Below are 15,187 nucleotides of genomic sequence, written 5' to 3'. Positions count from 1 at the left end.
TTACATCACACACTCTCATATGGAGTAGGCTCACCCCCCCCCCCCCCCTATGATCAATCAAAAGGTAATGAGGGATAATCCCCTAATCCCTCGTTCAAGACAGACACCTTTGAACTCAAACAATAAACTTGGGCCCACCCTAGTTGTTGTTGAGGGGTGTAGGAGTGATCAACAGCAGCAGTGGAGGCACATGAACAGACATGCTGATGGTCTCAATATACGCCAAAGTGTAAAGCACTCCACTGGAAGCGGGTGGAGGGAAATACATGACAAAGCACAAATACAACATTGAAGATGATGTTTGCTTATGTTTGAAAACAGATGCGACTGCACCCAGTGTTGGGCAGTAACTTAGTTAAAGTAACTTAGTTACTGTAATTTATTACTGTTACCAGTAACTAGTAATGTAAGGGACTACACTTTACAAAAAGTAATTATATGACAGTTACTAATTCAAGTAACTTCAAGTTACTGCATTACATTCTCCAGCACTGGCACAGTGCTAAAATGAAGTGTGGAGATAGATCTGGCTATGTGAGGCTTCTGTGTTGCCAGAAGGCAATTCATTTTTTTTGGTCGTAGGTTAGGCAAATAAATAAAAAGTATGCAGTTTGGCTGAACGTTGACTCCTGCTGTAAAGTTAATTATTGTTCCAATAAAGTGGATTCAGTCAGTTGTAAAAGGAGCTGGTTAAACAGGTGTCACTTTTTCAGAACTGGCGTAGCGAAAGCAATATAGTAAAGAAACGAGTAATGTAACAAATTACTTTTGAAACCAAGTAATAAGTAAAGTAATTGTATTACTTTTTAAATGAGTAATCAGTAATAAGTAACTAATTACACTTCCTGAATAACTTGCCCAACACTGGACTGCACTGACACATAGAAAACCTAAAGGCCAAAGCCAGTGTGCTACAGCTGCCGGGGAAATCTTAAAAAAAAATTCTTAAGCAAACTCAATTTTAGTAGCCCATACCTAAACCATCATTTAGCGTAAAACCACTCAACCTAAACTATGATTCAATGCTCTATTAGGACCAGTCACCTCAACAGCTTTTTCCCAAGAGCTATCACCTTAAAACCAAGGCCAGACCTCATCTCCAGCAAACCCACATCTGTCGGACTCCTCTCTATCCAATATAAACATTTGTAAACCTATGGCCACCACCTGACCTCCGTAGGGATTCAGTGTCTTGCTCAAAGACCTGCTGACACTTCATCAGGGCAGATACGTTCCAACAGTGGGGTTTGAACCCAAGTCATCCAGTCAACCCTACCCCTCTATTCATCATCACCATAGTTATTATCATCAGAGCAGTTGTTACACAGTGTTGCACCACCATAATTTCTGCACAAAGGATACACTTTTCAGCATGAGAGATGTATTTTAATGTATGCTAATCATGCACCATAGGCTTGGTGCATTGGACTAAAGCACTACTCAGTACTCACTCAATAATAGGCTACCTCTATCTGAAAACATAGCCTACCATGGTGTTTGAATGCTCATAGCTGCTGAATATTGAGTGTTGAACAGTATAGGCTATTTGTGTCAATATCTAGGCTATGTGTAAGGTGGCAATATGTCTCAATGTCACCATGGCCAATTTGCATAGGCCTACATCTTGTGTAACTTTTGATCAAAATTATTCGATTATGTCAGTGTTGTTTGTGTGTAACCAAAACACTTATCAGCCAATGTCCTGCATCAAAGCTGGTTCGATGCAACTTTTCCCGTGATCCGCTGAATAACGACGAAAACAAATCGGTCCCTGAAGAAAACTACAGAAATAAAACATGTTAAAACATGTCTGTGGGATAGGCCTACCTGTTTTATTTTTAGGACTGCAGCATGCTTCTGAAGGTCCGGTGGTTTTGAACAAGGTAAACAGTAAACGCATTAGAGGTGAATGGCAACTTTATCCCCTTGTCCTTTACTGCCCCCAAGTGGTCATTTGTGATATTGCGTGCATCATCTTCAGCGCCGATGCAACGTCACTAACCTGCGACATACAGGATAGCGCACATTTTTGTTGCGGGAAACGATTATGCCAATTTTTGCGTTATCAAGTGATATAAATATAATTGGGGTATGTATATATTGTGCAGCTACGAGGCTACGATACAGACTGATGTGCAGTAACGTTATAGTGTTTCGTTGCGATGTTAGAAAGTGTGTTGTAGGAAACTTTTTCGTTCACCTGCCAGAGTGGAAGGCTTCCAAAACTGACTGTTAGCCACCTTCTCTGTCATTCAAATAATGTTTAATTCTGGTTAATGGTAGATAAGATTACCGGGCACACACCGAATATACATTTAGTTGGCTAATGTTACGTTTACATCCGGCTTCACTCTTTAACGATATATGCGTTTGCTAGCTTTCGGTAACGTTAGCGTACCCATCAAGTGTTTTTAGCTAAGGTTAGCCTCAACGTAGCTTGCTATCCTATGGTCCAGGCACTCTTGTGATAACATTAACAACAACAAAAACGCCACAAACCTAAACAACCTAAGTTAACAAACATTAGTTTCATAACAAAATTATTTGACATCGGAACGACAGCTTGGTTTGCGACGTGTGCAATGTTTTGAGTTTAGTTAAACGACAAACTGTCTGCTAATATGTAATTGCTTCTATTTCTTCTTTCAGTCATAGATAACGACCAACGTCAATCCACCATGAGTTTATTTGGGACGACCACTGGGTTTGGCACAGGAGGAACTGGTGTCTTTGGGACCGCAACGACAGATAGCCACAATCCTATGAAGGTAAACCAGCTGAATGCAAAAACAGGAGTGTCTGATTTGGCACTCTGACACAGTAGGAGTTTGCCTCACTTTACTGATGTTACTGAAGTTCTGAGAGTTGGCAGCCCTGGTCATGGTCAGAGACTTGTAGTATTGCCACAATTTGCCAGTCTCCCGGCCAAGACGTCTCACAAGTTGATGGCAGTATTATTGCCTAATCTGATCTGGTGACAGTCTGAAAGACAAAAAATATTGTGTAGTCTGATCCTGGCACTGCACGGCTAACCTGCTCTGGAGCAGGCGTCCATTCCAGAAAGCAGGAACTGTGAGATTCAAGATTAAAAAAAATTATTGTCACTCCGTGGTACAAGTATCACGTGTGAAATGATTGTGCTGTGGACTCCGTTTACAACATAGTACAAATATAACAGGGCATATGAGTGCAAAAACAACAAGAGACACAACAAGCAATAAGGCAGTAGAGTGATAAGACAAGTCAGAGACAGTGGCATATTCACTGCACATAGGTGCACATGTCATGTGCATACTTTAGACGTGCTTAAACATTTTAAATTCAACGTATTTGACGTACAGGTGCAAATAGCATATACCTAATTAAACATACAATTAAACATTAGACATACATAATGGTAGCCGCTACAGTACGGTACAGTACAGCTACTACACTATTCGTGTATGTTAAGGAGTCTCGTGGCCGTGGAGTTGATTATCCCCGAGATAGGAAACTCAGAGTTTTTCGTTCTTGAACAGCTGATCTGAGTTATGCTGCCTTCAAATGGAACTCGTGAACTTGTAGTTATGACATGGGAAGTCGTGTACACAATATCGTGAACTCTGAGCTTTCAGAAAATGTACACTTATGAAGTCCTGAATACCACAAGGGGGGGGGGGGGGGGGCGGGGGCGTTCATATGGACTCTTCTCATCAACAAGGTAAACATGACACATTTGAAGGCAGTATTAGTTCAATCAACTCTGTATGTTCGCCCTTATTTAAGCTTGTGCATGGTGAATGAAAAGGCTCTGATGCTACGAGTCACCATGGCAACAGCAGGCCAGCTACTTAATTGATTGACCATATTATCACTGGATGAAAGTTATGGTTGCACATTAATGGCATACAATTTTTCTTTTATGTTGAACTCGTGAGACAGGCCACTGTGCAGCTGACAGCTTTGTGTTTAGGTAGCACCAGTCCTTGTTTATGTTCCTGACTTTTGCTGCAGGATGTTGAAGTGACCTCACCACCAGATGACAGCATCAGCTGCCTGGCTTTTAGCCCCCCCACAATGCCAGGGAACTTCCTCATTGGGGGATCCTGGGCCAATGATGTGAGTGGTTTAGCATTTACATTTACCATGTTATATCATGTTACCATAGTTACCATGTTATATCAGTCTTATCAATGGTATATTTTAAATGGTTACATGATCTCAAGATTAGGGGTATCTACTGTATATATATGGCTGTGGATACAATTAAGATCTAGGAGGATACCTATGCCACACTTGATCTAGGCGCTAGATCAAGTCAAGTCAAGTCAAGTCAAGTTTATTTGTATAGCACATTTCATACACAGAGGCAATTCAAAGTGCTTCACATAAAATGGTTGACAGGAAAAGAAAAGAAGAGAATAAAATAGACATTTAGAAGCATCACAACAAAAGTTAAAAAAGAGTGTAAAAAGTGCATTAAGCAACAGGCGTAGCAGTTGCAAAAAGAGCTAAAAACTTATAGAGGACTCATTGGGTTTGCATAGTAGCTGTCAGCAGTTAAAAGCGGCGGTAAACATAAAAGTCTTTAGTCTATTTTTAAAAGTAAGTAAGGTTGGGGCAGATCTGAGGTCTTCAGGCAATTTGTTCCAGCTAGCAGAAGCATAGTGGGTAAATGCAGCCTTCCCATGATTTGATTTGATCCTAGGGACAGTTAATAAGCTGGACCCTGATGACCATGAGTTCTAGACGGTTCGTAGCGTGGGAGCAATTCAGCTATGTATTTTGGGCCTAGGCCATTAAGTGATGTATAGACTAATAACAGTATTTTAAAATCTATTCTATGACACACTGGCAACCAGTGTAAGGACTTAAGAACTGGAGTGATATGATCAGCTTTCTCAGTCTTCGTTAGAACTCTAGCAGCAGCATTCTGAATGAGTTGAAGTTGCCTAAGTTCCTTTTTGGAGAGACCAGAAAAAAGGCTATTGCAGTAGTCTAACCTACTATAAATGAAGGCGTGAATTAGTTTTTGTAGATCCTGTCTGGACACGTATCCCCCAATTCTTGCTATATTTTTTACAAGTGTGGCATAGGTGTCCTCAAAACATTATCGAGTGCTACTTTCCCTAGATTATGTTTTGCATTGTGATTATAAATGTACACAGTTTAAAGCTACTACCGTAAATTCCGGACTATAAGCCGCACCTTTTTCCCGTTTTTTGGCCTTTTTTGGCCCCTGCGGCTTATATAACGGTGCGGCTTATCTATGGATTTTTTCAAAAAAAAAAAAAAAAAAATCTCTCTTTTTTAGCACTCTTTCTAACTATAAATCCTATATACGGTAACTATAATAAGTTTTAATTTCCTCTCTTGCCCTCTTTTCACCACACTGTATGACACTGTGTGCACTGTAAAAAACAACACAGGTGGTGTTATGTTGTTTTGTTGAAATGTTAATAAATGGGAGCTTCCTCTACAATCCCCTCTGTGCATGAACCCTTACATATGGTAATTAAACATTAAAACACAAAAAAAAAAAAAAAAAAAAAAAATACCATTAAAACACTTATATACGCTTATAGTCCGGTGCGGCTTATATAAGAAAAAAATAGTCAACTTCGAAGGTGCGGCTTATACACCGGTGCGGCTTATAGTCCGGAATTTACAGTATATCATCTGTCCTCAGGTCCGGTGCTGGGAGGTACAGGACAATGGGCAGACTGTCCCCAAGGCCCAACAGATGCACACTGGCCCAGTGCTGGATTGTTGCTGGAGCGATGTAAGACTCTTTAGTTCATCACATGTCATATTGTCGTCAACCCTGTAACAGAACTCTGCTGAATCAGGTTTCACGATGCTCTCTTCTGTCTGAGCAGGATGGGAGTAAAGTGTTCACGGCTTCCTGTGACAAGACAGCCAAGATGTGGGACCTTAACAGCAACCAGGCAATGCAGATCGCACAGGTGGGACGCCAGCCAGCCCCCCCGATTCAAGCAGCTCGTTGAATGAAGTCGAAGTATAGAGTAAACTTTAGCGGCTTTAGCTCAGGAGGTAGAGCGGATCGGCCAATGACGCAAGGGTTGGCGGTTCGATCCCCGCTCCCTCCCAGCTGCTGTCGTTGTGTCCTTGGGCAAGACACCTAACCCTCCTTGCTCCCGATGGTGTGTAGGCACCCTGCGTGGCAGCCTGCCGCCATCGGTGTATGAATGGGTGAATGTAGACTACCTACTGATTGTAAAGCGCTTTGGATAAAAGCGCTATATAAATGCAGGCCATTTACCATTTAAACTTACCTTCATTTACCCTTCACAGCACGATGGTCCAATCAAATCCATCCACTGGATAAAAGCCCCCAACTACAGCTGTATCATGACTGGCAGTTGGGACAAAACACTGAAGGTACAACAACAGCCACTTATATACTATATTATATTATTTATAATATATATTGTACTGTGCACACATTTATCTGTTGAAGATGCAGAAATGAAAGGCAACACATTTGTTTGTGATTCTTGAGTGGCTTGGGATTGGTACTTCATAATTAAATGGGTGAAGCTGTTGTATAGATGTCCAAGGGCGTCTGTCCTCACAAGTGGGAATATTTCTACCAGGCTAGCACAAAATATTAAAAAAAAGTAACGTTAGTAAGGATGCCAGCTTTCTCAAAACTAACTACAACGTCACTAGGCTCACTGGAGCATGTGAGAAAGCCGTTAAATATGAAACATTGCAGGTGGGCCAAATAAGCTATAGAATTCTATTTCTTTTCTTGTAATAATTGGGGCATTTTAAAGGCAATAATTATACTTCTAAGGCACCGTCCAGTTAAACATGAAATAGCTTGTAAATCATCATAGACTCATCTGCCTCTCTTCATTCTGTGGTGTCATGATCCTCAATATAATCGTCTAGACACCGAGGCCGAAACCAGAGTGAACATCATGTAAAAACACTTTGTCAGGGATTTGCCAAACAAACTTGATATTGCTTCATGTGGCGGTGAAAAACAGAACTGCCCGTGTGTGTTTCCCTCCAGTTCTGGGACACCCGTTCTCCCAATCCCATGATGTCTCTGCAGATGCCAGAGAGAAGCTACTGTGCAGATGTTGTAAGTAGATATGAGGAGTATGACGATGCTACTGTGCAGATGTTGTAAGTAGATATGAGGAGTATGATGATGCTACTGTGCAGATGTTGTAAGTAGATATGAGGAGGAGTATGATGGTGCTACTGTGCACTCTCCAAATGCTAATGTCAGTGAAGGTGCGTACGGCGCCCGCTTCGGAGCACCGGAATGTCAATATTTCACTCAGCGGCTCGGGCATGCCACCTAAACGAGGCACCTAAATCTGCTTTGCGCCGGCCGGCTGTGGCTCAGGAGGTAGAGCGGGTCGTCCACTAGTCAGAAGGTCGGTGGTTCGATCCCCGGCTCCTCCAGTCCGCATGTCGAAGTGGCCTTGGGCAAGACACTGAACCCCAAATTGCTCCCGATGGCCGTGCCAGCACCCTGCGTGGCAGCTCGCCGCCTACGGTGTGTGAATGGGTGAATGTATGCACATTGTAAACCGCTATATAAATGCAGTCCATTTACCATTTGCCACTTTGCAATTCCGTACCGCTAGTACCCGGTTGTAAAGGTACCAGACCGGTACCATAGTGGTACCGGGTTTCGGTACCCAACCTTCTCATAATGGGAAGCAGGATAGTGCTAAGGCATTTGAAGTCGAAACAGAAAAATCGGGATAGCTCCTTTTGAGCAGCTTATCCATAAAGTTAATAATAGTTTAAATGTTTTCAGGAAGATCTGGGGTCCCTTTTTGGAAATGTTAGGAGATGGATCATCATGACAATTGATATTAATATACCCCGTCCATGGTCTCTATACATTGTCTAACTGTCTATGCTCAGTGAATGAACATGAGATCTAATATTGTTGTTGTTGCTGTTACACACTGTCAAGAGGAATGTGCATTTTTTTCTTTCTCTGTTTTGTTTTTGTTTTTGTTTGTTAAATCTGAATATTGTTTGTGAATTTGTAATGTATGTTCAAATGCTGGGCCGGGGGGGGGGGGGGTTTAATCACGAAAACACTTGCTGATTGATTGGATGGTTGCTGAACTACCTTTTTTTTGTGTGCGTGTGTGTGTGTGTGTGTGTGTGTGTGTGTCACCCCTCTCTATACAGGTGTACCCAATGGCAGTGGTGGCCACAGCAGAGAGAGGCCTGATAGTGTACCAGCTGGAGAACCAGCCCTCAGAGTTTCGCAGAATAGACTCTCCCCTGAAACATCAGGTGAACAGTTTAGCAATCTCCTCCTTTCCATTAACTTTTTTTTCTCTTACGCAATTTTTTTTTTTACACATTGAGCCTTTTCTTCTTGTATCTTTGAGTCCAGCGTGATTCATGCTCCTTGATACCGCGCCAAGTATAATAAAGAGAATCTTTGAAAGGAGCTTTTGTTGTTTGTGAATGAATGAATGAATGAATGTCTTTTGACCCTCATGTACTGTCTGCCCTCATCCTGCAGCACCGCTGTGTTGCCATATTCAAGGACAAGCAGAACAAACCCACCGGCTTTGCACTGGGAAGCATCGAGGGCCGAGTAGCCATTCACTACATTAACCCTCCAAACCCGTGAGTGGCTACAATCATCCTTTTCCAACAAGTCATTACATTTGTTTTGTAAGTCCAAAGTTATTAATTACCAAAGGACTTTTTGCTCAAGAGTCCAGACATTTTCAATCATTATTTTTTGTTTACCAAATTAAAAGCACTATAGAGCAGTGGTTCTCAAAACGTTTTTCACATCAAGGACCCCCTAAACTGACACAAATTACACCACGGACCCCCCATTTGATAACATTGTGTCCCAGGGTCCCCCATCTGATAAGATTTTTGCTTCTAGATGTTTTATTACGGACCAAAATATTCTGTCATTGTGTTACTTATGATGATATACGTTTTGGAAAAAGACCATTAGGGAAAAAAAGATGAACCATTGACCAACCATTGAGATGAACCATCTTGTTTTTCGAGGGGGTCCTAACATGCAATACAAACAAAATTAGCAAACAAAAATGAAATCAGTTGGAATAGGAAGGACAACACTACAATCAACAATTTGACAAACATTGAATTGGGTGTAACTAATTCTAGTGAAAATAAATTATTCCCCTTTTTGCTGGGGACCCCCTGGAATCCCCTCAAGGACCCCTGGGGGTCCCCGGACCCCACTTTGATAGAGAGTACCGTAGGAATGAGATGTTGGCACTTGCAGTTCCCTCATCTCAAATTCAATGGGTTTTTTGTATGGGGATTTCAGTTAAATGCCTGAAATAAGTTCTGTGGTTAACAAAAGTCTATGAAACGGGCAACTTTGTGTTCAACAAGATAATCTTCACAAATGAGGACCGCTTTTATGAATTTTGAAGCGTAAATGCGATTTTTAAAAATCACTATATTCAGAAAACGCTTCAAAAGTCATTAAAGTGGTCCTCATTTGTGAAGTTTTTCTTGCTGAACACTAAGTTAGCCATTTCATCAACTTTTGTTCACCACAGACCTTATTTCAGACATTTAACCAAAATCCCCATACAAAGAAATCCCATTGACTTTGACCTGGAAGTGCACTGAGTGACTTCTGGGTTGACCTACCTTCTGGTTCATCTGTCATCCCTGCAGTACTCTGCTCTGGCCATTAAAGGGCTGACTCTGAATAGGAAAGTAATGTTTGTCTGATCTGATCACTCAGGGCCAAAGACAACTTCACCTTCAAGTGCCACAGGTCCAATGGAACCAACACAGCCACTCCACAGGACATCTACGCTGTAAGTTGCTCTGACCTTCTGAGACACTGAAGGATGTTTCTCTTGTCCTTTAACGGGAGATTGTAATGTGCCTAATACAGCTTAATGCTCATTTCATTTGCTGTCCACTTGCACAGACTGAATTCAAATGACACTGCATACATTTATGTCAGTAACAGGTGGACACTGGATAGAAATTCAACACCACTAGGAACCACTTTTCCCACCACTTTTCCCACCACTAGGCTCGCTGAGCTGCCCCTGCAGCTCGCCAAGCTGGCCCTGTAGCTTGCATTCGCAGCTCGCCCGCTGCGCGGCCTTGCCCGCAACTCGGCTGCTGTGTGGCCATTGAGACCAGCGTCACTGATGATGTCAGATTTATGGCATCACTGATGATGTCATCAGTGGGATTTATGACATCACTCATGATGTCACAGTGGGATCAGGGATTTATGACATCACTGATGATGTCACAGTGGGATTTATGACATCACGGATGATGTCACAGCGGGATTTATGACATCACGGATGATGTCACAGTAGGATTTATGACATCACTGATGATGTCACAGTGGGATTTATGACATGGATGATGTCACAGTGGGATTTATGACATCACTGATGTCACAGTGGGACAATCACAGTGGGACAGACACACAGAGCCCAGGATTTATGACATCATGGATGATTTCACAGTGGGATTTATGACATCACTGATGATGTCACAGTGGGACAATCACAGTGGGACAGACAGACACACAGAGCCCGAGCTCCCATTTATGGTTGGCATGGTGGGGATATTAGAGACACAGATGCTCATTGAATGGTGCTATGGATAAGAGTATTTGCCACATGCATAACATTTTAATATAAATTTTTTCTATTGGACAGTATCTCGTCGATGAATTGAGTCTAAAACTTAATTTTGTGCACTTCCATTATAACATATTTGCCGGCACCGTGGCTCCTACGTTACATCCATGACTTGTTGGGGGAAGCTAAGCAGGGCTGACTCTGGTTAGTCCTTGGATGGGAGAGCATGGTGCTTGAAGTGGTGTTGGAGGACCTATAGGGGGTGCTCTTCCCTCTGGTCTGATGAATAACGCCCCAGGGCAGAGACACATGGACTCTCTCTCTGTCTGTGTGTGAGCACCGTCCTTAGGATAACGATGAGATGTTAAACCGAGGTCCTGACTCCCTGTGGTCATTAAAGATCCCATCGGCACTCTTCGCAAGAGTAGGGGTGTAACCCGGGTGCCCTGGGGGAGGCAGGGGGTGTAACCCGGGTGCCCTGGTGGCTAAATTCCCACACATTCCTTCCTTCCATCATGGCCACCTAATCATCCCTCGTTATCTAATTGGCACTTTCAGTCCTCCAACGATATGTAAAGCACTTTGGGTGCCTTGAAAAGCGCTATATAAATCCAATCAATTATTATTGCTTAGGGACCGTTCGTTATTTAGAAAGGGGGTCACTGGAGGAATTTGGTGTGCTCTGAAATAAAAAGCTGTGCCCCTTCCCTGATCAAAATATATTTTTCCTTGACCCTCCCGAAGCGATTTGAAAAATATAATTAACCCTCCCCAAACAATATTGTGGCAAGTTTGCATGGAAGAATGCAGACTGACACAGATATCTTACTTTTAACCTAACATTTCCAGAAACTCCGGCCAGAGGTGATCAAACACACTAACAGTCTCAGTCGTGGTGGCTACATTGATAGTAAAACTAAACATATCCTGGCCACACAAACATTGCCATAATACCACATAATGCAATCAAAACATATGCACAACATCACTAAACCACGTTTTTAACTGTACAGTAAGAAGCTTCCCACAAGAACATGAACTCCCATAATCCTTTGCGCTGCAGAACTGTCACCAATCAGAGCGACCGCCTCCTCTGGTCGCTACATAATGCTATTTTCGCTTGTGAAACAATCTTCAGTCTGTGTATATCAATATTTGTGTTTAAATAGCAGTCAATGACTGATGGAAAAAAGTTAGCCGGTTCTATGTGGCGGACTCTCCACTCTCTGTCCCCCCTCTCTTTCTCTCTCTCACTCCCTCAGCAGACAGGCACAAAGCCACACATGTAAAATCTCCCAGCATCCATTGAGGTACATTTCGATAACAAATAGCATCCAAATTAGCCTAAATAGATAGAAAGGTAGATAGAAATAATGTTAACACAACATGCAATTGTCGAACATTTCAATATTGGACAAAATAAAATCTCGAAATCAAAACACAACCCTATGTGAAACATATATGTCATCCTGGTGGTATAAATATCCCTTGTAGACTTTACGTAATTTAGGAGATGAGTGAGCCGTAACTCGGTTCTACTGTGACTTCCTAGACTTATCTGGCGCAATGATAGAGCCCATATATATTTTGTGATGCCATGTCGGTTTGTTTGCTCGACTTTTCGTGCTGGAAATGTAGCCTACTTCCATATTGTGGCACCTAGAGACCACAGCCACAGGCTCCAACGCCGTTAAGGCACACACACCAAGAAGCAGCTTAATATTAAAATAGGAATCTTTATTATCGACAAAAATATATATATATGTTTTAATTAAAACAGCTCATAGCATCACAGCACAGGTTGGTTGACACTTGTTACATATCACCACGTCATGATAGCACGCAGCAACAATAATTACGTGTAAGGGCTCCCGCAGGATGGTGGTCTTACACTAAGTTATACAATCAAATCAAACTATTAGTATCACAATGAGTCAGCCACTCGCGCTCCCGAAAGAAAGCAGCAACAGCACACCAGCCTGTCGCAGCCTCGCTGATATGAACGTATAGGTTACCCCAGCAGTGCGTACAAGACCCCAGCCCTCCGTCGAGGCAAACAGAGCCCACTGATTGGCCAGATACTGTACACGCCTACTGTCTGGATAGGCCAAGCACAAAGATCGACAGATCAGACCGCCAAAGAGAAACAATGCACCGGGACATACCAAACAGTTTGGACAGGAGGGGTGTAAATGAAGCAACTCAGTAGTTGTTGAAGTCCGAAAAGCAAACATTACACACAAACAAAAAGTTTATATATTTTTATCTAATCAAAATTGTATACCCCTCCCCTGGACTCAAATTAAAGAGAATGTACCCTCCCTCAAACTAAATTCAAAACAAGATTACCCTCCCCTATTTTCCTCCAGTGGCCCCTTCCCTAAATAACGAACGGTCCCTTACCCGTAATATCGTAATAATAATGGCATGGTTCCCTCTTTGTTTTCAATTAGACTTTTAATACCCACAGAAGCCTTTTCAAACCCGTTTGGTTGACATCACGGGGCTGCGTGTGACCTAGAGTGGCCCTAGTGTGTCGTTTCACAGACTCATCACCGTCGTCACGTTTGCACGTCGCTACCTTGTTGCTTTCCTCTCCATCAGGTGAACGCCATCTCCTTCCACCCCGTCCACGGCACTCTGGCCACCGTGGGCTCCGACGGTCGCTTCAGCTTCTGGGACAAAGACGCCCGCACCAAGCTGAAGACCTCGGAGCAGCTCGACCAGCCCATTACAGCCTGTTGCTTCAACAACAACGGCAACATCTTCGCCTACGCCTCCAGCTACGACTGGTCAAAGGTAGGAGGTGTCCCTTAACGCCATGTGCACAGCTATTTGTGCTCGACTGTAATTGGCTGATGAAAGCTTTGTCATCTCGCTTTCGCCGTCACGTTGTGGGCACTTTGTGGGTAACTATGAGGCCATTTACACCTGGCGTTAACATGCATTTTCTGCAATCTAATTGCGATCAGATTGCAGAAATGGTTGTCCTCTCAATCCGCATAAAGTTGCTGTATCCAGATTGAGAGGACACACTAAATTTATACTTGTGTTCAATGTGTACACAATGCATCCCTGACCACCTCCGGAGGTGGTTTGGCCGATCAGATTGCAATCCATCTTCAATGCGTTTTGGGGGTGTTTACACCTGGCATTTCAAGTGATAAAACACAATCTGATTGCAATCTGATCACAGAAAACACATGTTAACGCCAGGTGTAAATGGCCTCTATGATCCAGCCCGTCCCTGTCATGCAGTTACTAACTGGCGCTCCATTGTGAATCCCCAGGGCCATGAGTACTACAATCCCGCGAAAAAGAACTATATCTTCCTGAGGAACGCCGCCGAGGAGCTGAAGCCTCGGAACAAAAAATGGTGAGAGAAGGGGAGGAGCCTGGAGGGCGGGCCTGCCCTACCTCCTCATTGCCCTTGTGACTCTCACTGTGTGTGTGTGTGGGGGGGGGGGCTTCCTTGGCCCCCGATAGCTAACTGGCATGCAGGATTTTGTCATGATTCAGATCTCAGTGCCGTCATGTAGTGCTACACATGTAGTGCTACAGCTAGTCATGTCCTCTGAGTGGCGCTGTACTGACATGAGCAAAGTAATTTCCAAGGCTTGTTTGGTTTTTGTTGGGCTGCTGTAACCTTTAACCTTTCTGCCTGTAGAACCAGGGCTCCTCTGGGATGCAGCCTACTGGCTGCTTTTTACAGCGTTTGAATTGTATGTTAATGTCTTAAGCTGTGAGGTTTTGCAGTGCATTCCTTGACACCAAGAGTTTTAAGCACTTTGTAATTTATTTGGTGTTTTATTCAGGAGATGTTTATTATGAGAATATTTAATTGTTGATGGAATATTGTCTAGAATTGCAATATAAGGAAAGACAATAATTCACAATGAATCAAGCTTAATTTGCAGACATTGTTTGGTGACTGACTGCTCTCTCCTGTCTTTAGATTCGTCGTGCCAAGTCGCATCTGTTGTGGGGAGCCGCGGGAGGCCTGCTGCTTTGGTGTGTGTGTATACGCTCGAGACAGACACGCCTTCCTTTCGGCAAACACCTGGACCAATGCCACGACTCCACGTGCTGCGCATGGACCAATCGGATGGGCCTATACCCAACCCGCCATTGATGACAACTGCGTGACAATTGGTCTCGGACGTCGTCATGGAAGGGGGGGGGGGGGGCTTAATTTGTCATTCATCTTGATGTTTTACAGTATTTTGTTTAGTTTTTCATTGTGTGCAGCTCCTTATTTTTTGATACAGCCTTCCAAAGACTTTACGTTCTCTTTCGATTTGCTGTTACTCCGTGGTGTAGCTCCAATACTAAAACTGAGATGTGAAATAAATAAATGTGCATACTCTTAGATTTTTACATTTCTTCCAACTCGAGGGAGTCGGTAGGTTAAAAAGGAAGCTGTTGTGGGTCGCTGTATATAGTTATGTTTGTTGGGAATTTCCTTATGGAAGTGTATTGTGCATGCGTTACCATGGACTGGACCACCATCTCATGTTACATCTGTATCTCAGTGGGCCTCTCCTTTACATTGGAATTGTAGCTAAATCGAATGGATAAACGTT

General features: G+C 43.0%; 1 protein-coding gene across 2 annotated transcripts; it reads left to right on the top strand.

Annotated features, from left to right (window-relative positions):
- Window positions 1-1,987: 1,987 nt before the first annotated feature.
- rae1 (ribonucleic acid export 1) lies at window positions 1,988-15,187 on the top strand (the record flags this gene model as incomplete). Of its 2 annotated transcripts, XM_083661120.1 has the most annotated exons (13): window positions 1,988-2,089; window positions 2,650-2,768; window positions 3,994-4,098; window positions 5,669-5,761; window positions 5,859-5,945; window positions 6,295-6,381; window positions 7,022-7,093; window positions 8,170-8,277; window positions 8,513-8,619; window positions 9,737-9,812; window positions 13,209-13,403; window positions 13,895-13,980; window positions 14,560-15,187. In XM_083661120.1, coding segments are annotated over exons 2-13 (1,107 nt in total). In that variant the 5' UTR covers window positions 1,988-2,089; window positions 2,650-2,678. The 2 variants fall into 2 exon arrangements, with proteins under 2 accessions (XP_083517246.1, XP_083517245.1); XM_083661119.1 differs by lacking the exon at window positions 14,560-15,187 and having other exon boundaries at window positions 13,895-13,984.

The sequence above is a fragment of the Poromitra crassiceps genome (genome assembly GCF_964638095.1).
Source record: "Poromitra crassiceps genome assembly, chromosome: 25".
NCBI lineage: Eukaryota > Metazoa > Chordata > Actinopteri > Beryciformes > Melamphaidae > Poromitra > Poromitra crassiceps.
This window is presented reverse-complemented; position numbering and strand designations above follow the sequence as displayed.